Source organism: Acaromyces ingoldii (assembly GCF_003144295.1).
Source record: "Acaromyces ingoldii strain MCA 4198 unplaced genomic scaffold FA10scaffold_3, whole genome shotgun sequence".
Taxonomy (NCBI): Eukaryota; Fungi; Basidiomycota; class Exobasidiomycetes; order Exobasidiales; family Cryptobasidiaceae; genus Acaromyces; species Acaromyces ingoldii.
The window spans coordinates 322,838-339,207 of record NW_020290249.1 but is presented as its reverse complement, the minus strand read 5'-3'; the positions used below and the strand labels follow the sequence as shown (position 1 = coordinate 339,207).

General features: G+C 56.4%; 6 protein-coding genes across 6 annotated transcripts; 2 read left to right on the top strand and 4 right to left on the bottom strand.

The window, feature by feature from the left end:
- Positions 1-15: 15 nt before the first annotated feature.
- FA10DRAFT_229547 (acyl-CoA dehydrogenase NM domain-like protein) lies at positions 16-1,314 on the bottom strand (the record flags this gene model as incomplete). Its single annotated transcript, XM_025518793.1, has 2 exons — positions 16-79; positions 140-1,314. 2 exons carry the CDS (start codon positions 1,312-1,314, stop codon positions 16-18), a joined length of 1,239 nt encoding a protein of 412 aa, XP_025377083.1.
- A 2,267-nt stretch (positions 1,315-3,581) lies between these two features.
- On the top strand, positions 3,582-4,858 carry FA10DRAFT_285602 (hypothetical protein; the record flags this gene model as incomplete). Its single annotated transcript, XM_025524006.1, has 2 exons — positions 3,582-4,421; positions 4,487-4,858. 2 exons carry the CDS (start codon positions 3,582-3,584, stop codon positions 4,856-4,858), a joined length of 1,212 nt encoding a protein of 403 aa, XP_025377082.1.
- Positions 4,859-9,110: 4,252 nt separating this feature from the next.
- On the bottom strand, positions 9,111-9,884 carry FA10DRAFT_99593 (hypothetical protein). The gene has a single exon (XM_025525845.1). The coding sequence runs from the start codon at positions 9,702-9,704 to the stop codon at positions 9,219-9,221; it is 486 nt and encodes a 161-aa protein (XP_025377081.1). The 5' UTR covers positions 9,705-9,884; the 3' UTR covers positions 9,111-9,218.
- On the top strand, positions 9,840-10,489 carry FA10DRAFT_99556 (hypothetical protein). The gene is made up of 3 exons (XM_025525844.1): positions 9,840-9,971; positions 10,171-10,315; positions 10,395-10,489. Exons 1-3 carry the CDS (start codon positions 9,969-9,971, stop codon positions 10,451-10,453), a joined length of 207 nt encoding a protein of 68 aa, XP_025377080.1. The 5' UTR covers positions 9,840-9,968; the 3' UTR covers positions 10,454-10,489.
- A 1,624-nt stretch (positions 10,490-12,113) lies between these two features.
- Positions 12,114-12,982, bottom strand: FA10DRAFT_285600 (hypothetical protein; the record flags this gene model as incomplete). Its single annotated transcript, XM_025524005.1, has 2 exons — positions 12,114-12,188; positions 12,242-12,982. The coding sequence occupies 2 exons, from the start codon at positions 12,980-12,982 to the stop codon at positions 12,114-12,116; spliced, it is 816 nt and encodes a 271-aa protein (XP_025377079.1).
- Positions 12,983-13,152: 170 nt separating this feature from the next.
- Positions 13,153-15,212, bottom strand: FA10DRAFT_251083 (hypothetical protein). Its single transcript, XM_025519592.1, has 4 exons — positions 14,600-15,212; positions 13,806-14,536; positions 13,615-13,726; positions 13,153-13,548 (listed from the first exon to the last, which is right to left on the bottom strand). The coding sequence occupies exons 1-4, from the start codon at positions 15,039-15,041 to the stop codon at positions 13,208-13,210; spliced, it is 1,626 nt and encodes a 541-aa protein (XP_025377078.1). The 5' UTR covers positions 15,042-15,212; the 3' UTR covers positions 13,153-13,207.
- Between the last annotated feature and the right edge of the window lie 1,158 nt (positions 15,213-16,370).

Genomic DNA, 16,370 nt, shown 5'->3' with positions numbered 1-16,370 from the left:
AGTGTGAAAGGGAGACTACTTGAGGCCCATCTCGCCCTCAACAAGCTTGAAGATGGTCTGCTTCTGGATGTTGCTCGTACTGCAGCACAGCATGTCAGCAGGGGCGTCTTTGTTCAGGGAAGGAAGCTGTCCGACTCACCCCTCGTAAATGGCGCCGATCTTTGAGTCGCGGTAGTACTTTTCGATGCCTGACTCTCGGGTGAAGCCAATGCCGCCGCAGAGCTCAATGGCCAGCGACGAGACGCTCTCTGCGATCTGGCTTCCGTAGAGCTTGGCCATGGCAGCCTCCTTTGTGAAGGGCCGTCCCTCCTCCTTTCGGCGCGCAGCGTTGTAGACGAGGTTCCTTGCGGCCTCGATCTGCACCGCAGCCTCGGCAATCTGGAACTGCATGCCCTGGAACGAGGCGACAGACTTGCCAAACTGCTTGCGCTCGTACGCGTACCGCACCGCCTTGTCAAAGGCGCCCTGGGCAATGCCGACCATCTGGGCGCCAATGCCCACGCGGCCCTCGTTGAGAATCTCAATGGCAATCTTGTAGCCCTTGCCCTCCTCGCCAATCAGGTTCTCGACGGGCACCTTGACCTCGTCGAAATTGACGGTGCACGTCGACGAGGCACGGATGCCCAGCTTCTTTTCCTTTTTGGCAATCTCGACGCCCATGTCCTTTTCCACGGCAAACGCGCTGATGCCCTTGTAGCCCTTGCTGGGGTCGCCCTGGGCAAAGACGATGAAGAACTCGGCCTCTGCCGAGTTGGTGATCCACATCTTGCTGCCGTTGAGGACCCAGTGCTTGCCGTCGTCGGACTTTCGGCAGGACGTCTTCATGGCAAAGGCGTCCGAGCCCGAGGAAGGCTCCGAGAGGCAGAAGGAGCCCAGCTTGCTCTCGGACAGCTGCGGCAGGTACTTGTCCTGGAGGTGCTTGCTGGCGTACTTGCGAATGACGGTGTCGACGAGGGTGTTGTGCACATCGCACAGAACAGAGACCGAGGCGTCGACCTTGGCCAGCTCCTCGATGACAATGATGGCCGCCGTGAAGCTTCCTGCGGCACCGCCGTGCTCCTCGCTCGTCTCGATGCCCATGAGACCCTGCTCAAAGAGGCCCTTGATGATCTCGGGGTCCATCTTCTCGGCCTCGTCCATTGACTCGACACGCGGCTGGATGACCTCCTCGGCGAAGCGTCGGACGGCGTCACGGAGCATCTCCTCCTCCTCGGTCACCTTGGCCAGCGAGTTGGGTCCGAACGGGTTCTCAAACTCGGAGCGACGCAGGGGTGTGCTGCTGAAGAGGCGAGCTGCAGGGCCAGTGGCGACCATGCTGCTGGCCGCGGGCGTCGTCCTCCTGGCCATATTCAGCACCTGCACCGACGAAGGCGAGGCACGACGAGCACCAGCGCGCATCGTGGCACGGAGCAGGGGAGCAGGCAAGCGGAGCGACGACATCTTGTGTATCTGTGTGTGTGTGTGTGTGTTTTTGGCCTGAGCGAGAAGGAAGTGGGCGTGATGCAAGAGAGAGGTAGGAAGATAACCGCCCTTCCACTTTCCCCCGGATCGTTGCTCACCTCAGACACGCCCCCCCTTCGTTCGCGTGAACGGCTCGCTCGGGGCAGATTCCGCTTAGTCGGACTTGTCCGGGCCGGGTCACATAGTATTCCACGTGATAAATTTCTCTTCGACTCTCTCGAAGGCAAAATTCTTCTTTGCTCAGACTCTGTTCTTCTTCTCTTGTCTTGCCAAGATAGGCTAGAGGCTACGAGGCTACGAGGCGGCGCTTCTCTTGACGACAAGGTGAGTGTTTTCTTGTCCGTCGAGTTCTCGTGCTCATCGTTGGGGGGGGGAGGAGGGAGAGCAGACGCCTAGAGGATGAAAAAAAAGACACAGACCTGATCCGAACCCTTTCGAGGGACTGTGGACCAAACAAAAAAGTATTGCCTACTCGTTCTGACTATTCGTCTGCTGGAGGGAGGGAGATGTTGGCGAGAGATGAGAGAGTGGAGAGAATGACAACGATGGAGTTTAAGTTCGTTACTGACCCATTTCATTCCTCGTCGTAGCTTGTCCACGATGTCGCCTAGATGACATAGAGAACATCCTTGTCGTACAATAGAATACCCCTTTTGCCTCTTCTCGCGTGCGATGTGACGAAACCATCGTCGAGTTCATCACGACCACTCTGTGCCACTGCTGCAATGCCTTACCCGTCGACAGCGACAGTCTCATGAGTGCTTTCGCACAAGAATTACAACTGGCTCCGTCGTATCTCTTCTGCTATCTCGCTCCTGAGCCGTTCACTGCTAATTCTTTCCGACGAGGAACAGAATTGAATCTATCAGAGCGCGCCCAGGAGCGAGAGAGCAGTAGAGATCGCAAAACGTAGCCAGCATTGCTACACGCCAGCTCTGCGTGCCTTCATCTTTCCCAGGTGCTCGCCGCCCTTCGTCTGGCCTATTGGCTTAGATCAAGTGTAGTGTCTGTTCTGAAACGTTGACGCTTTTTCTCAGCCTCGAGAGACTGAATACTGTCAACATCTTCTTTCGACCGGGCTCAATCTACTGGCTTGCCGGCAATGAGCGCGGATCTTTGACCCTACACTACTAAGATGACGAGGCGATTGACCCCGCCTTGGGCGCTATTTCTTCAATGCGGAGTGTCAAATTGAAATACACGTGTCTTTGAGTAAATGAAGATGAGACTTTGGCAAGCGGAAGCAGCGCGAGATGAGCTTCGACCGATTCCCGACGCTGATCCTATAAGACGCCAGGGAGGGACGCGCAACAGGTTTTCTTTTTTCCCTCACCTTCGTCTGGCCTATTGGCTTAGATCAAGTGTAGTATCTGTTCTGAAAAAGTTGACGCTTTTTCTTAGCCTTTCGGGGCTAATTCTTTGTCAACACCCTTCTTTCAACCGGGCGCAGTCTACTGGCTTGCCAGCACTGCGCGCGGGTGTCCTCGGCCCTACACTACTGCCCTGCGACGCCCACCGGTCTGTCTACTTTTTCTTCCCCTTCTCCTCGCGAGTACTTGCAATGACATTTTACATGAACCCCATTTTTCTTGGTTGAGCCAGTCTCCCATGTCATGCTGGCGGTTTTTCAGTCTCGGATCTACTTCGACCCTTTGTTCCTGATGGACCTGACCCAACCCCTGCCCCCTTCATCCCGGAGCTGGATTGATTCGGTGGGCACGAGATACCTTTGAACGCGACCACGAGCGCTCTGATCGGAGCGGCTCTCTTTCTCCGAATGGCCCCCTCTTCCTCAGAGCGGCCCTCCCTCCTTCGGACGGCGATCTCTGCCTCAGAGCGGCCCTCAGAACGACAATCTCTCCCTCAGAGCGGCCCACAGGCCGGCAATCTCTCTCCCAAGCGGCTCCGTCGCCACGGCGGCGCCCAGACCTTTCCAGCGGCGCTTCCCAACAGAGCGGCCCGCTCCTCTGATCAGACAGAAGGATGATTGGTCCACACAGGACGGGCCTCAGGCGGCCCTTGGCCCTGTTGCTTGACCGCTCCAGGCTTCTCTACCGTATATAAGGACTGGTGTGGTCTGCTTTCGGAGCAGCCCCCTTTCTCCATCACTCTCTCTCACCATGGTCGACCCCCCTCATTCTACCAACGCCGACCTCGGCCAACAACAACGTCTCGACGGCGAGGCCAATCGTGCCAACAATGTCCGCGCCACCAACATCTCCAACGGGGTGTTCTTCGCCCCCATTGGCACCCCCCAAATCCCATACGACGATTGCCCCCCTATCAAAGAGAATAGGGACCAGGCCCTGCTCCCTTCCTCCGTCCGTCTCGCTGTGTCGCCGGCCCCCGGCCCCAACACAGATTCTCTCCGGATCAAGGTCACCACGGCCTTGGCACAAGCGGCCCCACGATTTCCGGGAGGGAAGCTTCTTTTCTCTTCAAATGGCAGAAGAACTTTTCTTGACGTCATTTGCTCCTCGCAGGAGCACGCCGATGAGCTCGGCTGTATCCAACCCTGGATAGAGACCATCACTACCAACGGCAGAGCCGTGGTTTACACCATCTCCTGCCTGGGTGTAGGCCGCCCATACCCCGCTGGCACCATCGGTGTCGAGCTCCTGCCTGTGGCGAAACCTGGAAAGAGCCTCCCGGCCGATCTTCCCACGGACACCTACCAAGCCGCCCTACTTCAGCTCCTCGCGCGCATGTATGGCAAGACATCCCGCAGCAATCCAAGCGACAGCAACAGCAGTAGCACCGGCCCTGCCACGGGGCTCAGCCCCGAAGGTCTCTTCTCCACACACGTTCTCGGCTTCTGGCGCGAGACAGCGTGGCTGTGTCGTGACGGCGTCACCGAGCACCAGCCACTGCTCGCGGCACGCGCGGCGGTTCGAATTCCGCCACCTCCCTTCCTGACGAGCCACATCGAGGCCTGGGCGCTTTGCCCCTCGCAGAACTATGTAAGCAGGATGATCCGGCCACTCCCTCTACTGTCTGTTCTCAGCACTCACGCTTCTCTGCTCAGGACTTTCGAGTCAACTTCATCGGCAGGGCGCCCATTTGTGGCCACTGCCGCGTGGCGGTCCACGCGCCCCTGGAAATCTGCCCCCGCATTGTCTGCCGGAGGTGCCACCACGAGGGGCATCACGAGAACGCCTGTGGCCGGGGCAAGAGCAGCAGCACGGTGGCCCCGCGCGGCCGTGGGGGGTCGAATCTGGCCCCTCCGAGCTCTGGTCGCGGCAGCAAGGACGGTCCTGAAAAGCCCCCCTCTAAGAAGAGGAAGCACAGTAGCGAGCGCGCCGGCCCTTCCAATCTCCCGACTGAGCCGCGCCTTCGCATCCGAAGTTTGCCCCCCCGTCCTCCGGGCCCCTCCCCTGCGGACGACATGGAATCTTGAGGTACCCTTCCGGCCTCGCTCAACTTCTTTCCCCTCCCCTGGGCACTGTCTTCGGCGGCCCTTTTCAATTCTATGTTTTTCTCCTCTTTTGCTCATGACGTGGAATGTGACTGGGACTGGCAATATGGACAAGCGCTCTGCCATCCTCGATGAGGTCCTGGGACATGGCGCAAACGTCGCGTGCCTTACTGAAGTCAATGCTTCTGCCACACAGATCGCGCATCCGCGAAGGTGGCTGGGCCCGAGACACGACTACCTCTTTGATGCCTTCTTGACCAAATACTGCGCTATTCTATTTCGCAAGGGCCGCCCTGTCCGGGCCAGCACTGTTGATATTATTGGCGACCACGGTCGGATTCTCTGCGTTCATGCTTCGACCACTGAACCTATTCCGCTCACCTTGGGCAACCCTCCTAGTGCTGAGCACCGAATCTCCATTACCTGTGTCTATGCTCCCGTTGTGGCAGCACAGCGCGAGACCTTCTTTCGCGACGAGGCAAACTGGAGACATCTGTCGCCAGACCCACTCTGCCTCCAAATCCTCTGCGGCGATCTCAATGACTTTCCGAGCCCAATTGACGCGGAGCCGCTCCCGTCGGGCCACTCATTCCAAGCACGATGCTGGGCTCGAGCCATAGCGCCCCTGATGGAAAGGACGCATCTTGTTGACCCCCTCCGAGAAAGCGTGTCTCTCTCACCCGTACCACCGCTGGTGGCTCTTGACCCGCTCGATGAGACACCCGAGCCACGCAAACTGTTTACACGCGTTGCACCCAATCTTTCGAAGCGAGCCCGCCTCGACCATATTCTCATCTCTCGGGCTTGGAGCGCCGTCTTCAATGCAGATGAGGACAATTATTTCACGGCCCATAGTGGCATCCGCTCTGATCATATCCCCCTTTTTATCCGCTTGGCCAGTGAAACGGAAGACACGTCAGACCAGACGCCAAGTAGTCGTCCCCTTCAGGTGGCGCGCCGGACCGTCAGGAATGAATGGCTACGAGACCCTTCGACCCTTTTCTGCCAGCGCCTCGGCCATTGGATTCAAAGCACGGCGACCAGCTCGGTGTGGCTGGAACACCATCTGCCCCACCTCCTCACCTCCAAGTACGAGCTCTGGGAGAGATACAAAGACCTGTTGCACGACGAAGCTAGAAGGCTCTCCAGCATCCACCTTCAGAGGAGTCAACAGGTGGACGTGATAGAAGATCGAATCACGCAGCTGGCTCGCGAGCTCGACTATCTGGGCCGCCACGGCATGTTCTTCGGCTCACAGTACAAGACCGTCTTCAAGGACATGCGTAGCCTGAAGGAAGGCCTCATCGCTCGACAGTCGAGGCAGACGAAGGAGAAGCTACTTGCAATCGAGGAAGTTCCGACTCAGCTCCTGACAAAGCACGAGGCGAAAAGGAGGAGCGACAACTCCTTTCGCGGCATTCGCGACGCAGAAGGGATCGTACACGTGGACTCACAGGGCATGATGAGCGCTGCTCGAGCCTTCTACCAAGCCCTCTATGCCGAGCCGGACCTGGAGATTGCACCGCGAGTACAGTCGCACCGGGCTGGAATTCTTCCAGAAGATGTGCGTGCGGCGCTCTCACAGCCTTTCACTTATGACGAGCTAGTCAAGGCGGTCGAGCAAATGAACCACGACAGTGTCGCAGGTGAAGATGGACTTCCTACCATCCTTTTCGTTCGGTACCCACACTTGCTACATCGACTTGTAGACCGGCTCAACGCACTCTTGCTCGGCCACGAGCGTCGCCCTGCCAACACGCCCAAGCTTGTGGTCACACTGCTGCCGAAACCCGGGGACCCGCTCTCCCTCAAAAACCGCAGGCCGATCTCCCTCATCAACAGCGATGAGCGTATCGCGTCCGCCTGCTTCGCACATCGGCTGCAGACGACCGGAGCCATGGACCTGGTCGTGCCACCTCAACAAGCCGCGTTTATCAAAGGTCGCCAAATCACGGATCACATCCTGACCATACACCTTGTCCTACAGGCTCATAGACTCGGTCTCTGCGACGACGATGTCTACCTTGTCTTTCTTGATCAGGAAAAGGCATACGATCGACTGGCCCAATCTTACCAAGCGGATGCCCTCCGCCTATACGGCTTTCCGGAAACACTGATCAACTGGATCAGAGGTATGCAGGAGAGCGCGGTCGCACAGTACCGGATCAATGGCGACCTCACCGATCCAGTCGAACTGCGATGCGGCCAACTGCAGGGCGATCCCGCGGCACCGCTGACCTACAACATCGAGGTCCAACCAATCCTCGACAGGCTCTGCCATATAGGTGCCTCGTTCTGCTACCGTGATCCGCTTCAACCAGAAGTGGTGAAGACGATTCCCACTCTCGCATACGCTGACGATTGGACCATGTTTGTTACGAAAAGTACAGCTGCGGCCGCCAACAATGCCCTCGATGAGTTCTGTGCGATGTCGAATGCCAGAATCAGCCCCAAGACGTTCATGGTCAAGCTCGGAGAGCAAGATGCATCCACCGTGCTCCCCCAGTACACTCTCTTGCAATCGCCCGACGACATTCGTTTCCTTGGAGGCTACTTTCGCCTCGACGGGCAACCAGCCACGGAAGCCCATGCCAAACGTTGCTGCGCTGCGAGGGGATCAATGATTGCATGGTCCGCATACCATCTCTCTTGGGTAGGAAAGGTCAGGGTCCTTAACACGATCATACTGAGTCCTATCTGGCACAATGTAGGCTCGGCGGGCGGCATTGACGAGGCAGCCATCACCGAGATGCTGCACACCTCTATCGGTGTATTCATCTTTTCCGGTAAGAGACGTTTTATTGGGCTCACGAAACTGAGCCTCCAGCGAAAGATGGGAGGGCTGGGCCTCGTCCTGCCCTCTCAGATGTTTACCGCCCTGTGCGGGAGAGACTTGGCGCGTGCCCTTCAGCCCGGCGCTCTCCACCACGACCTTTTCATGGCGTCGCTCCGCCAAGTCATGTCGAAGGCAGGCACCGACGAGATGGCACTCCTTCACCGCAGAGGGCAGGGGTGGTACTCGGTCAAGAACAAGGTCTTTGACGCATTCTGGCTTCGCATCTGCGATGCCGCTAGGGACCTCGACCTAGAGGTCGATCCCACCAACCTGACGGCCGAGGAAATTCTCAACATGCCCATCTCGCTCCCCGGCACCGTGCACGACGAGACCATCTTCTCGGGTCAAGAGCTCTCCTTCATGAGAACGGGTGGTCTGATCACTTGGGGCGACATCCTCGATACGGCGCCCACACTTCGACGCGGCACCATAGAGATCCTTTCGGGCGAAGCAGTCAAACGGCTCGTCAAGAAAAGGCTTGGCCCAAATGACCTTCGGGGCGTCGATACGTACCTGAAGTACGCTAATCGTGGCTGGGCTGTTCTTCGGGAGAAGTGGCCGAGGTACCGAAAAAGCCTTCAACGTAAATGGCAAATTGCCCTGGCTAAGGTTCGCGACGTTCCTTACACAAGACGTTTCCACCATTTCCAATGCGTCTGGCCACCACTACGACTCCCGACTGGCCACCTGACCCTTGCAGGACAACCACTGAAGGAAACCTCCGTCAAGGGCTGCCGCAAGTACGTTGCGCTCAAGACTCACCATTTCACCCACCTCATCCCTGCTCGCTTCTACCCGAATCCCTCTGACGAGGTCAAGGAACGGTATCGCCTCTTCTGGATCGACCTTGCCCGAGCAAGCAAGCGTCTTAAGATGTCACCTGGTGTGTACTCTACCATGTATGGCGCAGCTCACGGCCCTCTTCCCATCATTAGTGTCGATGGCCAGGTCTCTCCCGAGACCCCTTGCTGCCGTGGCGAACGTGCAAACAGGACACATCAACTTTTTTCGTGCATGAGGGCGCTCCGCGTCTGGGAGCAGATGCGGACGACCGCAGAACGCCTTGGTTGGGACTTGCCGGACACAGACGACAAGGAAGAAGTCACCGAACTCTTCCCACGATGGCGCCGCGCAATGCCAAAAGTCTGCGACGAGAAGATACTGCTCATCGCGTTCCACGTCCATGCGATTTTCCCATTCCTGTCCGAACGAGCGACTCCCCAGCAATGTAGCAAGTGCGTGGCAACAGTAAACCGCCTCATCTCCGAATCCGACTTCATCCCCTTGTGAGTGCGGCCTTATGACAGCCTCTACCTTTCAACACGTACACGCATTGCTTGCGTCAACATTCGTACACACGTTTCTCGTCATCGAAAATTCCCAGCACCCTTCCGAGATCGACACGACATTCACTCCGGAGCTTCTTCGCAAGGCGGCGGTTTGGGTTTGCTGAGCCTTCAGGACGGCTGGGGAGCCGGGTCCTTTTCGCGCAGGTTAGAGGGCAGGCTATCGCCTCAACCCTCTCCTGAGCGAAGACGGGCTCGGCCTCCGGTCTCGGCCTGGGCTCTCCCGCCTCGTCCTCCACCGTACTCTACCTCCTCGACTCGCCCGAACATGGCTGGTGCGCCATGAGTAGTCACCTCCCTTTTTCCCTTCGGCTCTACCAGGTTGTGACTTCGTTCGTTCGTCGGTGGGCGGGCAGTCCTCATATGGGACACAAGGCTGCAAAATAGGGCGGTAGTAGATGCCCGAAGCGAGATTGGATGGGTGCGCGGCGTTGCCGGCACCCTCCCAGTCGACGGTGAGACCGTCGCTGACGCCGGAAACAGGCGTCCCGGACGTGTCCATGGTGCCGGCTTGGCCTCTTCCCCCACGGCAAGCCCCCGTCGAGGGACCAGTGACGCCAGTACGCGAGCCGCTGCGAGTTGACGCACAGGTACTGCAGACATAAGGGTAAGTCATCGCTGACAGGTGCAAGAAAGATCTGCTCATGCTCACGAAGACCTGCGACGGGCAGAGAGCCTATGCTGGATTCCGGCTTGTCATGAAGGGTGGCGGTGGTATGCGGACCGCCGCCCGAGAGGAAAGAAGGGGCTGGTGCTCGGTGGCACCGTCTCGGCACAACTACGCCGTCTCGCGCCAAAGGCCGCTTGGCTCGAGAAATCGTGCGCGCCTCTGGTGTCGGCACGCTCTTAGCGCAGGGCTGGATGCGGCCAAGCTCATCGGCGTGCTCTTGAGAAGAGCAAGGCGGACGACATGGAGAACCGAGCAATTGGAAAGGCAGGGTTTGGCGATCCCTGCTCTCCTTTTCGAGCGACAATTCTCTCTGCCAGAAAGTCCTACAAGCTCCCGGGCAATACCAATACTCGCTACGAGTACTGCTCTCTTTCATCCGAGGGCAGTCCTCGCGGGGAGTATTGATATTGCCCGGGAGCTTGTAGGACTTTCTGGCAGAGAGAATTGTCGCTCGACTGTTGTTGCGATCAGCGCCACCGTCGCGACTTTCTTGGTTGCTGACGCTGGACGAGTCGAACATCGTTTAGAAGGGTATGGCTGGGAAGGAGGAAAGAGATGGCAGGAAGCGAGGAAGGAGATTGGGGGTGGTGAGTGTGAGTGAGGAAGGGGAAGGTGGTGGGGGGAACGCTCAACCCAGTCTTATATACCCAACGAGGCGCCGCGCAGTCCACGTATTGAGGACCAGCAAGCACCAACCTTTCCACGCCTTTCTCTGTGCGGAGTAGGGAGGCAGGTCGGAGACTGTTTCTGGTCGTAATGGCGGAAGAGCGCTGTTTGGAGGGTTACGCCGCTTTGCGTTAGAGCAGGCAGGGAGGACTGCTTGTACTTATAGTATTGTGGCTGGTGTGTATTCTTAGTGGCCAATTCATTGTGAGAGTAAAGTAATGGTCAGTTGAGTATGGTATTACGCAATACGCTGAAGGTGTCGAGGACGAGACTTCTCCAAGGAAGTCGTGGTTGCCAGCTTTGGAAGAGGGCGGAGATGAGTATAATTTGGCATAAGTTGAAGCAGCGGTGGCCATTACGATACAACGGAGAAGCCAAAAGGGGTTAGCTACCACTCTCGGGCTGTGATGTAAATATGCGAAAGAATATGAGATTGCCGAGTGGTGTGAGAGAGAGCGGCGGCGTCGCCTTTCTCGAGGCGCACAAGACGTTGAGAGCGGACGGGGGCAAGACAAGGCAAGCATCAGCCTAGCGGGCATTCAACAAGAAATGTAGGAGAGCGAAAGAATGCGCCACGGCCATTGTTGTTCCGCCGCCGCATATTGTATTCTGTAATGTGATTGATTCAGCTACTTTGTGTACTTTGCCCATCCCTACCAGATGGCCCAGCCAGTGATGACAATGTTTTTATTGATTTCATGATGAGGGTGTGATCTCAAGAGATGCCTTTGAAAGCTACAAGCGAGCGGCCGTCTTTCCTGCAAAGAGCTCGAGTGCAAAGTACAGCTCGCGTGCCTCTCGCAGATGAGCGCTCCTGACACGCGATTCTTGCCCCTCCGTGACAGCCATTCCTCGGGCACGACTGTTTGCCCGATAGCGCTGTTTGAATCTCGTGCCTTCAATTTGAGCGCAGAAATAGCACGATTTTGTAGGAGAGATTGAATGTGAGAGGAGAAGAGAGGAGAGGGAAGAGGAGAGGGAAGAGGAGAGGGAAGAGGAGAGGGAAGAGGAGGGGAAGAGGAGAAGGGAGTGGGTTGGATGGACTGCTCGGCGGCGAGAGGTGGTCCAGCAAAAATATAGGTGTTTACCGTCGTCGTTCTCGCCGCGTCAAAATTAAACGATCTTGCAAGGCGAGGCTGATATGTTGTGTCTTTATTGTTGGCTGTGGATCGAGCACCTGCGTCTGTAATGGCAGCTTGAGCTGCACTGCAACGTCGTAGAGATACCAAATTCGCTGTAGATGCTCCAGACATGTAGAGAGACACCCTTTAAATCATTTTGGCTCAGACTCTAAGGCGGAACTTGCGTTGCGTTTGTTGGTAGTGGCAGTAAATACGTTTGCGTTGCTGAAGTCAATTTCTCGAGCCTTCTTGCGCTGCACCTCTTTCTTTTTGCCTTCGTCGTCCTGGTGTCGCTCCTCCTTGTCGTAATCGTCTTGCCTCTCACAAAATGCGTTTGTCACAGTAGCTGTGCTTAGGGACCCACCGCCTACATCTCCTTCAGTGAAATATTGAGAAGCTTAGGGTTAGGATTAAATCTACGTCTTCTTCAAAGAAATTTCGAGAAGGCGGTGGGTCCCTAAGCACAGCTACTGTGACAAACGCATTTTGTGAGAGGCAAGACGATTACGACAAGGAGGAGCGACACCAGGACGACGAAGGCAAAAAGAAAGAGGTGCAGCGCAAGAAGGCTCGAGAAGCCAAAGCTTGCGAAAATCGCTTAAGAGTCAGGAAAGAGCGGGCCAGAATAAAGCGAATGTGGTGTCGTCTGACCGATGTAGCTGAGACGAAAGACCTGTGGAAGAGAGATGAAATGGGGACTGATCTTATTCCTCGTTTTCTACTCACGTAGTCTTCGTGCAGAAAGAGTGACAAAGGCCGGCTGACGAAGGGAAAGCCCGGCATGACGAAGGCTGCCCTGGCCGAGTCGGGTGCCTGTTCTGTGTATCCTGTCTCGCTCGACATCCACGATGTTTCCCGCCAGAGGCCCAGTACACGATCCTCGCACGTCCTCCAAGCCGAGAACCATCGCTCCAGGTACCGGACTGCCTCGATGAAATCATCGTCCGAGAGGCCAGAAGAGGCCAAGGACTTTCCCGGTCTTGCCACCGGGCCGAAGTCGACTGCGACGACATTGGCCATACGAATGGCCCGGGGGATGACTCTGACTGTTATGGTGCGGGATGTTCTCCTATACTGGCCTTGAAGCTTCTCTGTCCACGGGATGACGTCTGTCGCCAAGCAGTCCGCGGCTTCTCGAGATGGACATCTGACCTCGACGAAAGTCCCGTACGCTAAGCTGTAGAGGGCTACGCTTTCAATGGAAAAAGCAGGGGCCAGTCTCTTGAAAATCCTATCTCTAAGCTCGTCGGTATCGCCATCATCCTTAGTCTTTGCCAGCATGGGTTGGATACTGAACCAGACTTTCGGAGGGCGCGAGTCGTCGATGCTTCGCCTGCTGGCTGAGGAAGGAGGACAGTCTTCGAAAGCGATCTTGATGTTGTAGATGGGCTTGTAGTAAGTGCCAAAAAGCTCGTTGGCGACCAGGTCGGTTATTGACTCCTTGAACTGTGGCCTGGCAGCGTCCATCTTGAAGAATGGTGCAGCGATGAGAACTTGCTCAGAGAAGAGAAAGAGATGAGAAGCGAAGAAAGGTGATGAAGAGGCCAGGTGAGCTGCCCTTCGTGGCAGACGTGCAGGTCGGAGTGCGCAGTTTCAAAACGAGGCCGAGCGGCGAGGAGAGGGCCTGCTTTCTCAATGGGATCAAAACAAGCAATAAGGTAGCAGGTGACGATTGATAGTATACATGCAGTGCTATCTCTTGGAATCGACTGATTCCACCCCATGGCCATTTGCGTGGCCGTATCCATGACCGTTACCACGGCCGTTGCCGTTGACGGCAAGGCCATTTGACAAGCTCGGCAGTTCAATGGAGTCTCGCCCGCTCGCCTCATCTTGCTCCACCTCACCCTCCTGCATGCGACCGACGATGCCCACCTTTCGCAGGGTTGCAAGCGCCACGAGAATAGCTAGCGCCGACGTTGAGAAACAGAACCAGCCCACACCCCTGTAGCCGCTCATGACGCTTCCTTTTGTCGCGGCGGCCTGGATCGAGGTGCAGATCGCGAGGCCAATCGAGGTGGCGAGTCGAGTGGCTAAAAAAACAAATTACACACGTTAGTCTAAGCAGGCAAAGAAAGAAGGTGGCTGCTGCTGCTCACTAATGTTGAAGAGGCTGCCGGCTAGGGCTGCTCGTCTGGGTCCGACGGTCTTGCAGGCAAAGATCTGGACGGCAGGAAAGAAGATATCCGGACCTGGTAGCAGAAGCATGGCCTGTCCGTACAACCACAAGGAGAATAGGAGAGCAGATTAGGCAGGAAGCTCAGGAGATAAGATGAGAAGGGAGACTCACGGTGAGCATGGCACGAGCATAAGACCACGCCGGATTTTGGAGTGCAAAAATTGCGCAGCTGGTTGCGGTGCAGAGCGAGCCCGCGATGATGAGATAGAGGGCATCGACACGTCCTACGACAATCCCTCCGATTATGTTGAGAAGGAGACCTGAGCCGATCATTGGCAAGAAGCGAATTGACGTCTGGAGTGGTGCCGTGTGCTGGACAACTTGGTAGAGGAGGGTGCAGTAGTAGGTGAGTGCGTTGAAGCCCATCCAGACGAGAAAAACGATAGCGAGAATAGCGGAGAAGCTAGGGGCGAACCAGATACCAGGCGGGATCAGAGGCTTCCGCAACCTCGCCACACTGCTCGAGGAAGACTGGCGCTGAATGAGACGCTCCCAGTAGAGAAAGGCGGCAAGCATCGCGGCCGAGATGGGCAGAAGAGACAATACGGTTACGGCTCCCCAGCCCCGATGAGACGTCCCGGCGAGGGCAAGAGCAAGATTGAACAAGACGATGCCGATGAGACTCAGTGCAGCACCGACCCAGTCGAAGGCCAAGAGAGGGGCACCCCTGCGAATATTTGATGTCCCAGACGTAGCTGATTCAGGAACGAGCTTCTCTCCGTCTTTTGGCAGGCAAAAGAGAGCCATGGCGCCAAATGCGACGGCGGCTGCGGCAGCAATCAAGAAGATGATGGCATGAGTCTTGGCGAATATACCTCCAAACAGAAGTCCGATGATGTAGCCTGGTGTGTTTTGATCAAGGGTGAGCTGATTGTATTCGTTGCTAGACTCATACGTTCACTCACCGACAGGCTGCCCTGCGCCTAGTGCTGCAAAGGCGGCATTTTTAATCTTGCCGTCGGGCAAGCTTTCTGAAAGAATGCCCGTGCCCGCAGGTGCGAGCATAGCTGGGCCCAGACCCAAGACGGCACAAAGGGCGATGAAGGCTGTGGAATCCTTGCAGAAAGCCAAGGGAATCGTAAAGACGGGTAGCCAGGCCGTGCCAGCCACAAAGACCAGGCGGCGACCAAAAGAGTCGGCGAGCCCTCCAGCAACGAGAAGAAAGGCACCGTTGACGAGCGAGAAAACGGTGACAGGCCATTGCAGATCTTTTTCGTCAACGCCCATCTGCGAACCGATGGTGGGCAGTGCGATTGTCAGGGCTCCGTTGATGTACGTTGGCAGAATCGTCGCGCCCGCGACGGAGATGATGGTGAGCCAAACACGAACCTGAGCTGCCGTCGCCATGTTGCCAGAGCCAGACGAAGGAGGTTCACGTTCGTATCGTGGTCGATATCAACCTTGTTTCGGTCCAAAATCTGACCAGGAACAAGTATCTTCTGCAGGCGGCGCTCGAGTCCATCGGATTTCGGGACTTTTTTCCCTCTTCCCAATTTATTCCCCTTCACCTCTGATAAGCCACGGACGCGGGCTGGCAGGTCTCAATCTAAGAAGATTGTCGTCGCTCGAAACGATTCTGCGGTAGCATCTTCTCTTCTGCCCTTGCCTGCTTATACGCCCATTTGTGACAGAGAGACTGACAACCAACTCATAGTGTCACGTTGTGCAACTTCCTCTGCCAAACGCCTTTAATCTAATTACGGAGATATGCTTGCTCTTCGCGCCTCGATGTTTGGTGCTTGTCACGTTACCTGGTTGCCTGTGGCTGGAGCCTCCAGGAGCAGCTCACGAATGTTACTCTGGCCATCGACTCAAGAACATATGCAGGAACGACCCGAGGAGGCCCGGATTAACTGTACCAGCCTCGGCAGATCTGCGATCCTGGCATTACTGAGACCGCATTATCAGTCACCCGACCCTACTCACTCATGAACTCCAAATTTCCGCGGAGGGATGAATGGCCATGCACTAGTATATGGAGTGGCCCCGTGGGGACGAGTGATGATTCTGTTGATCTTCTCCCCAACACGGCATCTTTCTGCCCGTGGGGAAAATTGTGCCGCATTTGACCTGTAGATGTCGCCTCTGGTCCGTGGGTTTGGGTCTGACTTGTGGTGCCTGAATTTCAAGGCGAGATTGCCGAACGGAGAAAGCCGTTTCTCAGAGCAGGGTGCGCACTTGTAATGCTCGACGGCACTGTACGCGAACACGACGATGAGCAGCGGCAAAAAAAAACAGCTGCAGCAGCTCGGACGGCCGGAGAAAGGGCCGCGTCGCGAAGGGGCCCCGCATGGATCGGCTGACCTGCTTCTGCGCACTTCCGAGACTCCTCAGACAATTCATGGTCGACCACACTACTACGAGCTAACAGTCTGAACGCTGTGAGACGGACAAATGCAAGGTACGCTAGCGTCGGTCGATACGCCGCTTTAGTGACCTTCCACCCCACCCTCCTTGCGCTACTAGGCTCCTCTCGCTAAATCCTCCCTCGCCCATACGGTCGTGAGCAAATGGGCAGCAGACGACCAGTGTTGTTGACAGATTTTTCTTCGTTCTTTTCTTTTTTTTTCTTCAAAGTTTTTTATTCTTTTTCCTGTCGCTTCTCTCCCCCGCGTGCTCTGGTGAAAAAGAAGTGAGGGTAGCGTCAAAAAAGAGAGTCGAGACTGTGCGCGCGAA

Excerpts from the sequence above, each read along its gene's own strand:
- FA10DRAFT_99593 (XM_025525845.1), bottom strand. The coding sequence starts at position 9,704 with ATGAGCAGATCTTTCTTGCACCTGTCAGCGATGACTTACCCTTATGTC.
- FA10DRAFT_99556 (XM_025525844.1), top strand. Across the intron at positions 10,316-10,394 it reads GAGGAAGGAGATTGGGGGTG|TCCACGTATTGAGGACCAGC; the intron begins GTGAGTGTGAGT and ends GGCGCCGCGCAG.
- FA10DRAFT_251083 (XM_025519592.1), bottom strand. The coding sequence starts at position 15,041 with ATGGCGACGGCAGCTCAGGTTCGTGTTTGGCTCACCATCATCTCCGTC. Across the intron at positions 13,727-13,805 it reads ATGCTCGTGCCATGCTCACC|GCCATGCTTCTGCTACCAGG; the intron begins GTGAGTCTCCCT and ends TTGTACGGACAG. Across the intron at positions 13,549-13,614 it reads CGGCAGCCTCTTCAACATTA|CCACTCGACTCGCCACCTCG; the intron begins GTGAGCAGCAGC and ends TTGTTTTTTTAG.